The 18,143-nt window shown below is 35.8% G+C and overlaps 1 protein-coding gene across 1 annotated transcript in view; it reads left to right on the top strand.

The window, feature by feature from the left end:
- Positions 1–18,143, top strand: part of adgrl2a (adhesion G protein-coupled receptor L2a) — a 118,137-nt gene that overhangs the window by 88,435 nt on the left and 11,559 nt on the right. The window contains exons 15-18 of the mRNA XM_073825261.1: positions 14–234; positions 1,608–1,674; positions 11,375–11,466; positions 17,879–18,047. Coding sequence (XP_073681362.1) covers positions 14–234; positions 1,608–1,674; positions 11,375–11,466; positions 17,879–18,047 — 549 coding nt within the window. The remainder of the gene's footprint in view (positions 1–13; positions 235–1,607; positions 1,675–11,374; positions 11,467–17,878; positions 18,048–18,143) is intronic.

Raw genomic sequence — 18,143 nt, 5'->3', positions numbered from 1 at the left:
GCTTCTCCCACAGATGGCTTGCTCCATAATTGCAGGAATCCTGCATTACTTTTTTCTGGCGTCTTTCGCATGGATGTGTTTGGAGGGGGTTCAGCTCTATCTGATGCTGGTGGAGGTCTTCGAGAGCGAATATTCACGCAGGAGGTATTTCTACATGGCGGGATACCTCCTCCCTGCTGTGGTCGTGGGCGTTTCTGCTGCTGTAGACTACAGGAGCTACGGGACCAAGAAAGCGTAAGCAAGCATTTTCTTTGCCTTTTTTTTTTTCTTTTTAAAGCAATGCTGTCTGCGGGAGCGTACCACAATCTGAGGGTTCCATAGGTACCACACACACTCACACAGAAAGTCTTCAGAGGATGCCTTACAGTACAAAATGCGGTTTCCAGGCAGGGCTGCATGCGTTAGTGTCTTTTGTTCAAAGAGTCTCTGGTGACCTGTTGTTTGTAAATGCTCTCTAACGGAGACGAGGGCCGCATGAGAAAGAGGCTTTTACGCAGATTAATGGCAGTGCTTCAGCCCTGCATGGGCTCTTGGGTTGCTCCTTATAACACATAAACAGGTGGAAGTGTGTCGGCCCTGTCTGCCACATCACTGTCTTTTAATACGAGGCACAGTGGTTGCTTTGGATATGTTTATATTGGTATGCAAGCGATGCTTGAACCGTTGCATTTGTCTCCAATGTTTCTACGGTTTCTTAGAGCCTTTAACATTGACAATTTATATGATCAGTGTTTTCTGCTGGAAGTCGCACTCTAGAGAAACTGGATCCGTTACAGGAAATTACTGTCTTTGAGCAGCGTTTAATAAACGAATGCAGAATCAACCCATATAAAACATTGTAACGTAACCCACATGAGCCTGCTCAGTAACAGATACCATTGTGTTTATTGGTGCTGTTTGCAAAGCCAAGCATCTCTAATACAATTGCTCATACTTATGGTGCAGCATTCAAACAAAAACTACTCAGTTTCATGTGTAATTGCATTCCAAAATGTGTCAGAACGCAATTCAGACAATGATGCAAGTATCCACGTTAAGACTGACTTTCCAAGTCCAAACGCTGTAGCAGATGCCAAAAGCAAATACTAAATGGTGCTAATATACGCTGATGATGTGCTGTAATGTTACCGAAATATTATGAACTTTTATCTCCATACCGAAATCTCCAGACGGTGACCAGACGGTGATTCATTTTTAATGAATCTTTAAAATACTGGTGTCTGGGATGCTGTGAGCCTGGAGCTATAGTGTACACTGTGATTTTAAAAGTTTAGCTTAAAAGATAGTTTACACAATAATACAAAAACCCTCATGTTGTTCCAAATTTGTATGAAATTCTTTTCTTTGTTAAACACAAAAGAAGATATTTTGAAGAATCTTGGGAACCAAACAGTTACAAGTTGTGATGAGTAAATGATGATAAAAAGGTTTAATAGTTGAGCAGCCCTCTAATTTTCATCTGGTGGGCCAATGTTGTATTTAGAAAGTCTGGGCAAGCACCATTTGCTAAAGAACATGTTAAAAGACTTGTTTTTGTCTAAAGTGACAGGATTTTCTATAAACTGCCGTGTTGCATTTCTTATATTGTGAATATGTGGTCTTTGCAGATGCTGGCTCAGGATGGACAATCACTTCATCTGGAGTTTCATCGGGCCTGTCACCTTCATTATCATGGTACGTTCAGTATCTACTGACCTTAAAATGGCTTAAGATTGCTTATGGCATGTACATGTGCGCGTGTGTGATTGAATGCTTAATACATGCTTCAGGTGAAAGAAGAAGGAGAATGTTTCTGTGCAGTGCAAGACCGTGTCTCGGAGTTTAAAGAGTAATTGACAAAATCCTCCCGTGCAAAAACATTGAGCTGCCTTTGTTTCTTCAGTCTTATTCAACAGATTGCAGCCCATCGATTTCTGCTTAGATCGGTTCAGTCTCGGCAGACCCAGTCAATGCGCCCTGCAGAGAGGTTCGGAAATGCTGCTCTTAAGGCTTTTTTTTTTTCTGAGGGATCGTTTTGATACGATGCGGCTTTTTCAACGTGGCATTAGAGCACAACATTATCCTCAAATGATACTCAGCAGGGCGCTTTCAAGCTACGGGGTCGAGACAGCCCCTCGGGATGCGGATAGAAGAAACGGCAATGTCAAATAATACAAATCAAAAACGTATATTGTCACGGTTCAACCTTTTAAGGAGGCGGCTGATGACTCTCACTGACTTCGTTTGCCGCGAGATGCCAGTCATAGCGCACGCCGGATTGACACAGCTGCAGTTTAAGCGTGCTGCTATTTGCGAACTATGAGATTAGAGCCTTGGACTAGATTGGGGAGGTTAAGAGGAAGTAGGCCTGAGAGAGACAAAGACTGAGAGAGTCTGCGTGATGGAAAGACTAGCAGGTGGCATTCACATCTGTCTGGCTGTTTGTTTGCCCTCTAATCTCTGGATGAAAAAACAAATCGTCTTCCTGAAAATGAAAGGACAAGCAGAGATGTTTGTGGAGGGTTGACTTTATTATATCCTTTACGGTTATGTAAACAGACCAGGTGATCTTCCTGCCGGGGTGAACAGTGATGGAAGCTCTGTTTATTGGAAAGACTTCTAGGTTTTAGTTGAAAACAGATTTAAAGACTCACAGATGGTTCAAACTGGTTTGCGCCACAATAAAATATAGAAGGTAATTAGAGAAGTGGCCCGAAACAATCATAGAGGAACAGCCTGAAACGTCTACATCTGTTTTTAATAATCAAACCCTATAAAATGATTTAGCAATTACTGAAAAAAAAATACCTATTTAAAAGTAATTATTCATGTGAACATTTGAATTCTTTAATTTTTTTCACCATTTTACATTGAGTAGTTAGTTTTTATATATATATATATATATATATATATATATATATATATATATATATATTTTATTTATGACAGATTTTTAAACAGTTTTCTGAAAATACAAAACAAACCAGAATCCCACAAACTGTATATATATATATATATACATATACATATATATATATATATATATATATATATATATATATATATATATATATAAAATAATATAAAAAATAACAACAGCAACATATACCGGAACATGCACCAGATCAGTGTTGTTTTCGTCAACGATGACGATGACGAAATCATTTCGTTGACGCCACTTTTTTTCATGACGATAACGAGACGATGACGAGATAAAAATGGCTCGTTGATGACTAAAACATGACGAGACGTGTGTGAGTTTTCGTTGACGAGACGAGAATAGACGAAAATGTTAGTGGGTGGTCCGTCAGACGTTTAAAATGCATGACATTTCCGCTTATTGTGCATGCCACTTAAAACTTAAAAAGTATCTGACGCTATGGCAAGCCGTTTTAGCATTAAATACTCTTTGCTATACTAGTATGGCAAGCCGTTTTAGCATTCCATCCTTGTTTGTCTTTTATGTTCTAAAACATTCCTTCATTATTGTAATTATTGGTGAAAATAGTCGATCCGGAAGCTCACGTTGTGTTGAACTATAGATCTGCTATTTTCAGAACTTATAAGTGACACTACCCAACAGCAAAATACTTACTGACCTACATTAATTTGTTAAAAGACTATTTTTCCCTTTTTTTGACTAAAACTAGACTAAAACCTTTTTGACTTTTCGTCGACTAAAACTAGACTAAAACCTTTTTGACTTTTCGTCGACTAAAATTGTACTAAAACTATCACATATAGAAGTGACTAAAATTTGACTAAAACTAAGAAGCATTTTAGTCCAAAAGACTAAGACTAAGACTAAATCTAAGATGGTTGTCAAAAACAACACTGCACCAGATACAGTGAAAGATACACGCCTAAAACAAAGCCACAGACTTAAACAAAATATTAAACATGGAGTTAGATAAACAAATAACATAAATTTCAACTCAAATTTTCTATATTTTTTATAAGCATCAGTCTTAGAGAATCAAATCTTTTCAAGCTTGAGAGCAGCAACCATTTCAGCCAACCACTTATGAAAAGTGGGTGGTAAAGCGGACTTCCAGTGCATCAAAATCACCCTTTTAGCAACCACCATACCAAACATAAGAGACAATTGCTGAAAATGTGTCAAATCTAGTATATGGTCAGAACATCCAAACAAAGCTAATTCAAGATTTGGACTGATATCTTCTCCAAAGACATTTGAAAACCACTGAAAAATATTCTTCCAAAACTCAGAAATCTCAGGACAGAACCAAAAAGTATGAGCATGCGTCCCATCCGAACTCCTACATCTATCACATAGTGGGGAAACTGAAGGGTAAATTTTATCGAGTTTAGATTTAGTGTAATGTAACCTATGCAGCACTTTAAACTGTATAAGTTGTAGTCTTGCATTAATAGAGCAGGAATGAATTCGTTTCAGTCCCTCCTGCCAAATCTCTTTTGAAATATTGAGCCCAGTATCACTTTACATTGACTAGTTAGTTAAGGTAAAATAATTTTGTGGAACGTCAAATTTAGGTACAGATATTTGTTGTATGTATGCACTCAATATGAGGTCATAAAAGCTGAACGCATAATGTTTATAAAGAATGATCAAAAAGCTGATGAATAGTTATAAATGGATTCTAAAGAGGCTGACAGGCCACGAGATACTGCGAACAATGCACATTTTGCAGCCGCTCTTAGAGGAAGTCCTACAAACCCTGAGACCCGCTCGTTTAGCCGCTGCGGTGCTGGATGAGGCGTGATGTATGTGTTTGCAGTGCTGCTGATAATCAGAATACGTGTTCCAGTCATCAGCGGCAGGAAGCTTGTGACCCTTTATGAAGCTGATTTATTGTTGCGTGCTCTGCTCGGACAGCAAGCAGGACTCGTAGTCCTCAGGCTGCTTGACAATGCTAGATAAAGCACAAAGACCAGAGGCTCTCAGGGGAACGCGAGACCAAGGTTTCCCCCAACCTCTGACCCCTGATTCTCAGCAGATTGGCTTTGTCCTTGTCAATGAGAGAGCCAGAGCGAGTCTCATTATTCAGAGTTTCACCCACATTGCCGTGCAGAGGGAAAGAATGGTGTGATCCTGTTCAATTAGTTGAAGCCCATTGTGGTTCTCATTATTCTACATCTATTTTCAGCGTCCTCATGCCCGATGCTGCAGCAATGTAGAGCTCCATGAATTTCACAGCTAATCTAGTCCCTTTTTCCACCAATAAGGTGCTTGAGCACAGTGTCTTATACGCAAGTGTTTTCCACAGTTTTCCACCACAAAAATTTCTGTGCCAGAATAGGGCTGCTTGATTATGTTGGTCAATAATGTAATCACGATTATTTAACACGATTATGAGTGGGTCCAGAACTTTATATGATTGATTAATTTACAAATAGCAATACAATAGAAAAAAAGATACAAATGAAACAGTATTTTTTGGGGGAAATTTAATGTAATTAATTGAATATAAAATAAAACAGCATAGTCTTCACTGTAAGAATTAAACATGCTTTGTTTCTTATAAAAACTACAAAAAAGGAATATTACTTGTGGCCACTTTAAGAGCTGCATAGATCCAATATACTGTTACACACGTATTTTCATTCTCAACTGTTTACGTTCATCTGAGACATAAGTTGAAGGTTTACACGAATAATCACCAAACGCCACACTTTGACATATTTGCATGTATTTGACCGTTCAGGTACACATCTTAAGCTAAATGTTCATGTCTCTGAATGCATACACAAAACAGCGCAAATTATCTTTCGTGCTTTTAAAAAAACGACATCAAATAAACATTAATAAATCAAGCACGTCTCATTTTATGCAAGTCATGATTTTACATGATTGATTATTGATTTGCATGTGAAATTGGGCTTTTATGGAGGAGCAAAAGCGCACCACTGGAAAGGCAAATCGGGATTTTCATAATCGCTTGAAACTGAAATCGAAACTGAATTTTGATGAATTGCCCAGCCCTATGCCAGAAACATTGGCTTGACATTTGCTGTTAATTCCTCGGGTAGCAAACAACATGTGTGTTGATGTCTATTTTAACCAGCAAGACTATCTTCATCCAAGGCTCACTAGAAATACGTAGCAAAATTTTTGCAAATTATTATGCTGCTTCTTTCAAACTGGAAATTTTCAATTTCAAAGTTTTATTCCCATTAATTTAATTTGATTCTTGAACACATTGCGGCAGTTCAGAAATTTAATGTTGGTGAGTGGCGCTAAAAATCCTCTTTGAAAATAACGTACCATCTACACTTAGGCTCAATCCCAATTCTACCCCTTACCCCTACACTTAGCCCTACCCCTCCGTTTGGCACGTTCACGTGAAGGGGTAGGGGTGTCTCATTTCTCTTTTGGTTGGAGGGGTAGGGGTAAGGGGAAGGGCCAGATAGCCCTCCAAACGAAGATTTTTCAGGACCTCACTTCAAACGAAGGGCTAAGAGAAATTTCCAACATGGCTGCTCACTCGAGCAAGCAGACTCGTAAATATAAGTAATTTTTGCCTTTAATAAGGATTTTCATGACAATGTTTCATTATATGTATATTACCTTCAATCTTGTGTTTGTGTTTACGGTGTTGTTTTGTAAATAAACGTTTGCAAAAAAATCGCTAAAGTTTGCTAGCAGATAGCACTGATTGCACGATATTACAAAACATATTTTTATGTCATATACACTTGACTGCATGTTAGAAACATGAAAGACCAGTGGCACGGCAATTTGCAACGGTGGTGTAGTGGAGGGTGTACGCAGGTAACGTATACGGCGTATACACACTTCCACTTTTTAAATCCCCTCTGATGCGCATTATTCAGTGTCCTGCATTCGCCAAAATCATGGCAGTCCACCACATCCAGTCATGTGAATAAATGTAAATATTCGCTAAAAACACCCAATAAAGGCAGTGATGATGCAGTCAGGACCGTGGAGCCGGCTTGCTTTGAAATGTATTTGATGATTGCGCCTAATGCACCTGCGCCCGCTCACCGCACCAGTAATTTAAATTAGTACATAATAATAATAACGATACCTTACAAATAAAAAGAAGCTGATTTTTACGATCAGAAATTTCTTAAACCAGTGAACCCCTGTAAACATTTTAGTCCAAGGATCCAGAAAACGAATGCGTTCAAATAGAAAGTTCAAAACGAAATTCACAAATGAAGCATATATACTTCTCCAGGCACCACTACACTGCAATTTGCCGCGCATGTGATAATGCGTTGTTTGTTTTGCTTACGGCCACATGTGAATGAATGGTGCGTACACCGTACATTTGTACTTTTTGCAACATGACAACATTTTGACATCTTGGAATGAGTGATAAACATCTGCGCATGTCCTCTGACGTAACATTAGGAACTAGCGACAACCTATTGATGACGTATAACAGTGTTGTAGTGGTGTCCCATTTCTTAGGGGAAATATTTTAGCCCTTCCCCTTTACACTTTGTTTCAAGGGACAAGGGGAAGGGGCGAGGGGTAGGCGAAGGGGAAGAAAATAGAATTGGGATTGGGCCTTAGTTCACTTCTACAAATCTTTGAGCTCTTTAACATGACTCATGTTGCAAAGAGCACTTGGGTCTAAGAGTTATTGCTGTACCAGGTGAGCTACCAAGCAAGTTTACTCAGAAAAGCCGAAAATGTGAAAAGCCTGGTCTGTCAAGCGGATTATTATTGTTATTATTTTAATAATTGTTTTAAATATTTGGGTGAACTATCCCTTTAATTATTATTATTATTTTTAAATAATATTATTTTTCTTCCCTTTTTTTAATTAAGTGATACTCTAAATGAAAAACTAAAACTGCCAGGTGGCGGTACATGTTTTACTATGTTCGCCACTGATTCATTAATTCATTTGATTTGTTCAACTGGCTAATTCATTCAGGAATGAAGTATTGGCTCTCTTTATAAATGAGCCACTGAATCAATGGTTCACCTGATTTATTCAAAGCACACATGTTGCTTGGAGATGCACAGTAGCTCCGCTGTGACGTTATACTTTTGGCAAAAACAGTCAATATTGTGTCTAAAATATAACACAATGTCTTTTTTTCTGAGCTGTTGTATAAAGCCATTCTCACATTTGCACTTGTGCTATTCGGGACAAAAACATCACATGTGTGATATTTACACTCATTTTACTGCTACTAGTGGACATTTCTGCTGGAAACTGCAGTTAATTGTATGCATAGGTACAAAATTGTAAAACACAGTGAGTCTACATTGACTATCTTGGTCAAACAGCTTCACATCAAAGACCGGCAAAGCTTGACCAGCATAGACTGGTCTGTAAATTCAATTCGGCAAAGTTGTTCAAGCTAGAAATGCCTGATCTGGTGATGCAACATAATCACATCCTGTTCCTTTATACTTAAATTTTTTGTTCTGTTCTGTTTTTGTTTTGTTCTAATATTGTTTTACAAATCTAGTGTGAATTAATTTTGAATTTCTGTGTACATTTTATTACATTTTGTTACAACCGTTTGATCAAAAGCAGCCTGTGATAGAATAAAGTTAGATTAAATCTCATAACATTTGGCAAAAAAGACCTCATGACTGTTTGTAAACGAGTTATGAAGTAATATAGCTTCTTGCATCATCATACGGTTCTGGAGTCTGTGAAAACTTGGTGGAAAACGCAGGCACCGATACTGAGAGAATTTCGCACATTCATCAGCCTAATGCTGGCTCAGGCAGCAGAGCCACCGCCGTTTTGGTGGCAAAGGTTTCTCAGCTGTGGGGGCACCAGGCATATGAGATCCATGAAACCAGGACACTGAGCTAATGAGTGGTCGGGAACCATTAGTGCGTGTGAGTGACGTTAAAACACGCTTGGACTGTGACACGTTTGCATCATGCAGACAGTTCCATCTGCACCTTAAATATTTAATCTGGTTCAATCAGAGTTCAAGACGCACACACGCACATACGAACACACGCATACAGCTTTCTCCAGCGTCCCAGAGTGGAGTTGAGGGTCTTCTGCTTGGCTAGCGGTGATGATTCAGGCATGGGGGGGTTTGTTCAGGAAAAGCTCTTTTCGGAGCGGAGGAAGCCCATGGGACGGGCAGGAACAAGGAGCTTTTGGAGTGTAGTGGCTGCTTTGCTAGGTTACCACTCCCTCTGCTGAGCGTCCTTACTTCCTCTCGTCTCATCAGATCACTGTCAGTACTCTGGCGGCGTGAGAGGCCTTTTATAGCTCTGTGCTCATAAATTCGGGCGCAGGGGCCGCAAAAACCAGGCATAACCCCGCCACCCCCTCCCCACGCTTTTTCTCTGCCTCTCGCCGTGATGTCTCTGAGAAACCGTGGCGCTTGATTGCATGAGCAGCACGTTATTGATCGCCATCGCTGTTTTGATGGCAGAATGATGAGCTTGTGCGCCCGAACAAGGAGCCGAACTGAAGAGCTTGTTTGAGCTGGTGACACCGCCACTTATGAGAGCGGCCGCAAATGATAGACTGCTACGTCCTCGCCTGTCTGTGCTCCAGAAAATGGATTAGACCAGAAAATGTTCCGTCACCACATAGTTGTCCCACATAGTTGTAGCTATTGGGAAGTCATTTTACACAGTACGTGATAAAGTATGACCAATGCATTACTTTAGGTTGTTACAAGGTCCCTCTCACAGTGTGTGTGTATGTATGAATGAATGTGTGTCTTTGATGTCCATGAATGTTTTAACACTGAAAATGAAACAGATGTGCAAGAGATCGATTGCTCATCTTTTGTAAATGGACATTTAAAAGCACTGAATATTTTGGATTTGTAGATAAAAGACCCTGGATACTGATTACTCCTAAACGGTCTTTTTGTTACTGAGCAAATATCACTTAATATAATATTCTTTGTTAATCGATATTATCTAACTTAATATATAAAGGCAGCTTCTGTAACATGCTGTTTATAATCAAAGAAAATAACTGATCCCTAAGTTGGTAAGAATGAACAGGAATGTATTTACAGCAAGTATTCTTACAGTTCAAGTCTAGGCTGCTATTGTTAAACATTTTTTTAGAAAAAAAAAAAACATTTTGGTTACACTTTATTTTAAGGTCCTTGTTATAGTATAATTAAACATACTGAGTAATATTAATTAACAACATGTACTTGCTATATGGTTAGGGATAGGATTAGGGTTTGTCTTAGAGTTACTTGCATGTAATTATGCATAATTAACCTAAAAATACAGTGTTACCAACATTTCAGTTTGTTATTTTTTGCATTTTGTGTCAGTAAATGGAAAAATGCATTTCAAATGTCTTTTTGACTGTTCAAATGAAAACAAATAAAACAGGAATATTATTTGCTCACCTAAATAACTGGATGGAATTTGAAATCATTTTCTATTTTATATATGTATATAATAAAAAAATTGTTGATAATTACTTTTAGGATGTCTATTTTGTACACTGAGCAAAACATTTGTTTTACTTTATTTACTATTTAAATAAAATATATTTATTTGGGGATGTTAAATAACATTTGAATATATTTTATCGAATAACCTAATATATATATATATATATATATATATAAAAATATCTGTAGCATGCTGTTGATAACCACAGAAAATACATTTGACTGTAAATAAAATATATTTGTATCACAAATGTTATCCGTATACTGCAAAACAATGCTTTTCTTACTTAGATTTTTTGTCTTGTTTCCAGCCAAAATATCTGAAAATCAAGATGGATTTTCTAGACGAGTAAAAATTATTTTCTTGTTTTCAGAAAAAAAGTGATTTTTTGCTTAGAACAAGCTAAATAATCTGCCAATGGGGTAAGAAAAAAAATCTTATTTCAAACAGAAAACAAGATTATTTTTCTTACCCCGTTGGCAGATTATTTTGCTTGTTTCAAGCAAAAACACACTTAATTTTGACTTGTTTTTTTTTCTGAAAACAAAACAATAATTTTTACTTGTCTAGAAAATCCTTCTTGATTTAAGAATTTTTCGATATTTTGGCTGGAAACAAGACAAAAAATCTAAGTAAGAAAAGCATTTTTTTTTTTTTCAGTTATTTGTATATGAAATAACCCAGAATATTCTTTAAACTTATACATTTTTTCCCCCTGAGAAAATCTCAAATATCCATTTCTCCATGTGTGGTCTCTGAGCGTCTCAGAACTATTTGTGTTTTCATTCTGCAGTTAAACGGTTTTATTGCTTTTTTGTATTCTTGTATTGATATATAGTGACACTGTATTTGGCGCCAGTCATCTTGGCTTTGTCTCGCAATATGCCAGATGGTTATTGTATTAGGCACTGGCTGAAGGGATGCTTAGATGGCTGTTTTCAATTAATGCTCCCAATAAAACTTCACTTATCTAATCTTTTAAGGTTCGTTTTTGTTTATTAACAAAGGTCTTTTGCTTTCACGCAGCTCAATCTCATCTTCCTGCTCATCACGATGTACAAAATGATGAAACACTCTACATCGCTGAAACCCGATTCCAGCCGGCTGGAGCACATCAAGTAAGTCACATTATTTTCCCCACGATATTTCAGCTCGTGTGGAGTCGAAATGTGCCGCCACACACTAAGAAGAAGCGGCATTCCTAATCTAACATTTAGAACAGGAACAGACATTGCTTCTGGGTCACATCGAATGTAGCATCTACAAAACTGTCGTTTTTTGCTCGGATGAATTTTAGTGCATCGACTAAAGGGATTTAGATAGACACCAGACAGATGTTATTCTCTTCAGGTGCACGTCGTCTATTAATGTGAGCGATGGCCAGAGAGGCACGTAATGATTGAGACAGGCTCAGCGCTGTTCCTTCTTTACAGTGACCACAAAACTCTTTTTTGGAACAGCTCCCTGTATTCAGATGTGTGTGTGTGTGTGTGTGTGTGTGTATAAAGACAGCGCAGTCAAAGCACTTCCATGTGTTTCCTGTTGCGAAGAGGGAGATCTCTTTCTGTAGCAGAAACGTACAGAAAAAAAAGTGTGTTGGTTGACCACACAACTCTTTTGGTTCTTTTTGCTGGCATGGCAATGCATGTCTTACTGATTATATTTGATAGTGTATGACATATTTTTTTAATGTTTTGAAATTGTGATTATTTTAAAGATGTTGCTTTTAGTCTTTTTCTTGTGCGTTTCCAATGATAATTGCACTTGCATATTTATGTTAAAACATGACGAGGAGCTGGCTTGAAATACATTAAATGTCTTTATCCCCCTTTACATTTTTAAAGCTTGGTTAAAGTTTGAACAAATAAAAACAATTGCAGTAATAATAATAATAATAATAAAGTGTGTCATATTTTCACTGCAAAAAATTATTTTCTTTCTTAGATTTTTTGTGTTGTTTCCAGCCAAAATACCTAAAAAAATTTAAAATAAGAAAGATTTTCTAGACAAGTTAAAAAATTGTTCTTGTCTTCATAAAAAACAAGTCAAAATTAAGTGCGCTTTTGATTGAAAAAAAAAAAAGATAAATAATCTGCCAATGGGGTAAGCAAAATAATCTTATCTGTTTGAAAAAAAAAAAGTTTTTTTTTGCTTACCCCATTGCCAGTTTTTTTTAGCTTGTTCTAAGCAAAAACTCACTTAATTTTGACTTGTTTTTTGTGAAAACTAGAAAATAATTGTTTACTCATCTAGAAAATCCTTTTTGATTTTAGAATTTTTAGATATTTTAGCCGGAAACAAGACAAAAAATCTAAGTAAGAGTGTTGCACACAGGGTAAGATCTCTCATGCATTACCTAACATAAATTAGATTTTTTTATATATATATAATAATAATACATAAAAATAATGCATTACACTGCAAAACATGCTTTTCTTACTTAGACTTTTTGTCTTGTTTATAGGCAAAATATCAAAAAAATTCTTAAATCAACAAGAATTTTTTAGACAAGTAAAAAATATTTTCTTGTTTTCAGAAAAAAAAAAAAAGTCAAAATTAAGTGAGTTTTTGCTTAGAACAAGCAAAAAAATCTGGCAATGGGGTAAGCATTTTTTTATTTATTTTTTTCAAACAGACAACAAGATTTTTTTTTTTACCCCATTGGCAGATTATTTAGCTTTTTTTTTTCAATCAAAAACGCACTTAATTTTGAAAATAATTTTTACTTGTCTAGAAAATCCTTCCAGATTTAAGAATTGTTTAGATATTTTGGCTGGAAACAAAACAAAAAATCAAAGTAAGAAAATATTTTTTTTTAAATAAATTAATAAATTAAAGTATTTTTAAGCATGTATTAAACTTTGTTATTGTTATTTGTTCATTGTTTGTGCATTTTAGTTCACAGTGCAGTGCTTTTGGTAACAAACACCAAATACAACTTTAAATTAAAATAATAATAATAATAATGTATTAGTAAATTATGTAGTTAACCTTGACCAAGTTTAATAAATGCTGTAAAAGTTATTCATTGTTCACTGTTAGTTCATGCTCAGATTTTCACAAGTAAGATTTAAAACTTTAGCCAAGACCCACATTTTAGTAACAAACGTTTCTGTAACCCTTAAATCCTGTTCATGGAAAAAGCCGTTACATGTTTTGGATTTGATATATGACACTGATTGCATTTAATCAGATCTTTCAAACTTAACACACAGCCCTTGGGGAAATATGCATATTTTATTAGATTTAACAATGATATAGACATGAATAACATGCCTGAAAAATATGTTGCTCACAGGCATTGTGGCGGCCGTATGTTGTCTAAATTTCTCTCCACCCATCACCACAGGGCGAGATGAATCAATCCGCTAAACTCTGGGCTCATTGCAGCATGTTGCATGTTCAGCAAGCTAATCTGCAGCATTTCGTTTCATTTCTGTGTTTCCCATTTCCCCTTGTTTTTCTCTCTCTCCTTTTTTTCTCTTTCTCTGTCCTCTCTCTGTTCTCTTACCCAAACCAGTAATTATCGCGTCTGTGATGGCTATTATAATTCTGATTTGCCTGGGTAAGATTCACCGTACACCGTAACTTATGTCGCACATAAAACATTACTGCCGCAATAAATAGTGTAAAACGGTGAAGCACTGGCACATTTGGCCTGAGAGAATCTTAGAAACTGGGATAAGGCAAAACAGCGTGGGAAAACTAAATGTACTCGGCAAAAAAAAAAAAAAAAAAAAAGTACAGTGGCGGTAAAGTTTTATGAAAAGTCTTGTCATGTAATCATCAAGTGTGTTAAAGACAACATGAAATTAAAGTTGACCCTATTTACTCTCTTAATAAATGTTCACTATTTAGTGCAAAAATAAAAATGTTTTATCTGCCACTACAATTACATTATTATCATTAATTAATAAACCGCAGGTGAATAGGGTAACAAAATTAACTAATACTTATCACCTTACTTTCTCAGTTGATTGATTACTTTGATAATTGCAAACATTATTTGTATTACAAGTTTTCTAAAATGTTGGGTTTAAATATGCAAATGAGATATTATTTAAGAAAATATGCGCTAATTTGCATACATTTCTAGTACAAAAATCTAAACACTGGATGAAGTCAGGTTTAAAATTCTTGTTTAATTTATTTTGCCATATTAGAGTCAAATGTTTTTACCGAAGGGATTTTGGGTATCTTATTTTGTCACTCCATAATTCAGAAAATACTTAGAATAGGCAGAAAACATATTTATTTATTTTTTTTACAGTTTTAGGGAACAAAATGTTGTATAAAATCAAGCAAATTATATAGTGAACAAATCTCTATGTAAAAACCTTCAGTATATAGAAGAATAAAAATGTAAAGTTTGCTGTGTATAAGTGTTACTGAAGTGGAGATTCATGGCTCAGTGTAGGAGAAAAAACTCATTTTGAGAAAATGGCCTTTTAAAATATCTATTGTTGAAATCTATTTTTCTTGAAATCTATTGACACAAATAGATAAAGTGCTATAAAGAAACACTTAACAATGTTTTTTGGATGTTTTCTTTCCATTAGTCTGAAAAAACACTTTATGAAAAACCAAAAAGCCCAAAATCTCAAACTTGATGGGTGCATGAAAAAAAAGAGTTTTTGCCTGCAGTGTCTCCCTTTAAAATCTATTAAAATCCTGTCAGTATTTAAAATCCATTCCGAAATTAAAAATGCTTTGTGATGCAACACAGCAAGCTGTAAGATATTCGATGCTCAGTATATAGCTTTATGACATTTATAGTTATTACAGAAGCTGTGATGCAGTTTCATGTTGTCTTTAAGAATTCATAACCTGGACAGCTGCATTTATTCAGGAATTTTTTGTCTTGTCACAGCTGAGGACAAAATCTACAAACTCTTTTTTTGTGTGTGTGTGTGTGTTTGTCCAGCGTTATTTGATTTTTAACTTCAGAATTCTTACTTTTAGACTTGCTAATCCAACTGATTTGCCTGATCTAATGTTGTCTCTCTCCTCTGCTGGCCATGCTCTCTAGCTATGAAGATAATAAACCATTTATCAAGTAAGAGCGTTAGCTAGAAATCTGTGCCACAGCCTCATGGTTGCTCCCCTTGTCATCTTATTGTCTGTTTGCTGGGCTCTTCCAGAAGCGCTGTCTCTCTGTGCTGCTCGTGCGCTCTGTCTGTCCGTCTGTCTGTGGCTTAACTGGTTTCTTAATTTTTATTCCGCCTGGACCGTCTTAAATTGCTGTACATCTTAACTTCATACCCTTATCTCCTTAATTTTTTCAAGCCTATAACCCTTTCTCCCCTCCTCACCCTTCATGTTAGTCTTACCCTGTCATCCTATCCTCGAAACTCTCAGACCTCCTCAAAATTTTCTAATGGCAAACCTCCTAATATATTCATACTCTTGTAACACATGCCAAACTGCTCATTCCCTTCATTTTCTCAATCCCCAAGCTCTTCAATTATACTTATGTATGGTCATGACATACATTAGTTTGTTTAATTATTTATTTGCAACATACATTTTATTAAACGGTAATCATTTAGATTATTCTCAGAGAAATTAATCTTTAAAGACAATTTAAAAAACCTTGTAAAGTGTTGATATCCATAGTTTTAGCATGCAAAAATGGGAAAATCTGTCATTACATTATGCAATGTTATGTCAAAATTCAGTGAGAAAAAGTTTTAAAATAGGGGAAACACTTTATAGCAACTGCACGCTATGAACCATTTGTTAAGCATTAGTAAAATAGTCAATTCATCATTTATAAAGGATTGTCCCTACATTAATAGACATTAGTAAGCAGTTTATAAATACAGCTATAAATGCTTTGTTCTTAATTTATGAGCATATTGATAATGTGTTTAATAATTGTATTTTCATAATTAATTAATGATCAATTCATAATTATTACATTATTAACAAACCAGTTATTTAGGCATTGTCAGTGGTTCATAAGATCATTTAGAAAGTGAAAGTAAATGAATTTTGAAAATGAATTTATACATATTATTTAAACGCATAGTAATAGCGTGTTAATAAATGCTTTATTAACACATTGTCCTACTGCAATTAATGATTAATTTAGTTGGTTTAGTAGTTGCTAGTTCTAAAGTAAGGATTATTTATGCCTTGTAAAGCTTTTACAAAACAGATTTAATGGCTCAAGTATCTTCTAAACAGGAAAAGGAAACAAACACAACCTAGAGATATTTGAAGATGCAAAAAAATTCAACTGTACAACTGTACGATAGATATAAAATTAATAATGCACATCTGCAATATCATATAAAAAAGGAACTCAATAAACAAGAAAATTAAGATGAATATACATTAACAAGATAAGCAACAAAACTAACAAAAAAAATGTAGAAAATAGAAGATAACTGGCCTTAAAGTAGTCCTCATTTTAGATGAGCTCACAAAAATAGTTAACTGACGACTACTAAATGTTTTATAACCACCTCAATTAATATTAAGAATTAAAGTAAGAATGTGTTAATAAAGCATTTATTAACAAACGGAGTAACTAAGAAGATTTACTCTATTAATGCATTCACTAATCTTATGAACCACCGATAACAACTGGTTTGAAAATAATGTAATGAATTAATCCTTAATAAAGTATGAAAATACAAATATTAGACACATTATCGATATTCTCATAAATTAAGAACAAAACATTTATAGCTGTATTTATAAACTGCTTACTACTGTCTATTAGTGTAGACAGACAATGCTTTATAAATGATGAATTGACTGTTTATTAATGCTTAACTAATGGTTCATAGCATGCAGTTATTCTAAAGTGTTCCCGTATTTTATAAATGACTTGTAGCGTTTAATTTTTTAGACACAATCATATTTTAATAATGGGCATTTATTAGTTATGGGCCTTAACATGAAAACAAACAAGCTTTTTTGTATCAAAACGAATTTTAATACCAATTCGCCCTTAGCTCCATCCATTATGCCCCTCATTTATAGATCGCCGCCATGCTCTCGAACCTTGGAAAAGATCGTTATACCCCGAAGCCCTCCTATTCCTCATGCCTTCAAATCCTCATATGTTGGTTTCTCGTTTCATCTCTCATCTCTCCTCTGATGAAAGCAAGTTCTATCTCTTTGGTTCCTTAGCCAGCCGAGACTTGTTGTCAGCGCCTCCTCCACTAAAATGGACCAATCAGAGATGATTACTGCTCTTTCTCTTTCCCCTCCGTCTGAATGCAGCCCAGTATCATGCGTCTTTACCCAGTAGTGTGGCATGCACAAATATCTCCACACTCCACTGCCTCAATGCTGATTAAACCTTCTTTACGATAATCCCGCTTTCATATGGGATTGATTAACCTCTCAATGATATGTTCCACTGCATTTCCCATCTACTTGTTCCTAAGATGTCAGTCCAAATGATTTTCAGAACCTGTGTTTGATTTGTATTGTTTTGCTGATATTGTAGCTGAAATGCTGTAATGATTTCTGCTCTCTCATGCCGCATTGTTTCTCTTTTATTTGCTCTCGAAGGTCGTGGGTCATGGGCGGCTTCGCTCTGCTGTGTCTCTTGGGCCTGACCTGGTCATTTGGGTTGTTCTTCATCAGCGAGTCGTCTGTTGTCTTAGCGTACCTCTTCACCATCTTCAACACTTTCCAGGGCATGTTTATCTTCACCTTTCACTGCCTGCTTCAGAAGAAAGTAAGTGCTTCCTGAAATATATTGTTCCACCCGAGCTGCGGCAGCACTCGATTTTAACGAGAAGCACACGCTAAAAAGTTCACTTGGAAAAAAAAA

Source organism: Garra rufa, chromosome 20, assembly GCF_049309525.1.
Source record: "Garra rufa chromosome 20, GarRuf1.0, whole genome shotgun sequence".
Lineage (NCBI taxonomy): Eukaryota > Metazoa > Chordata > Actinopteri > Cypriniformes > Cyprinidae > Garra > Garra rufa.
Note: the sequence above shows the minus strand (reverse complement) of the source record. Positions and strands in the feature narration are given on the sequence as shown.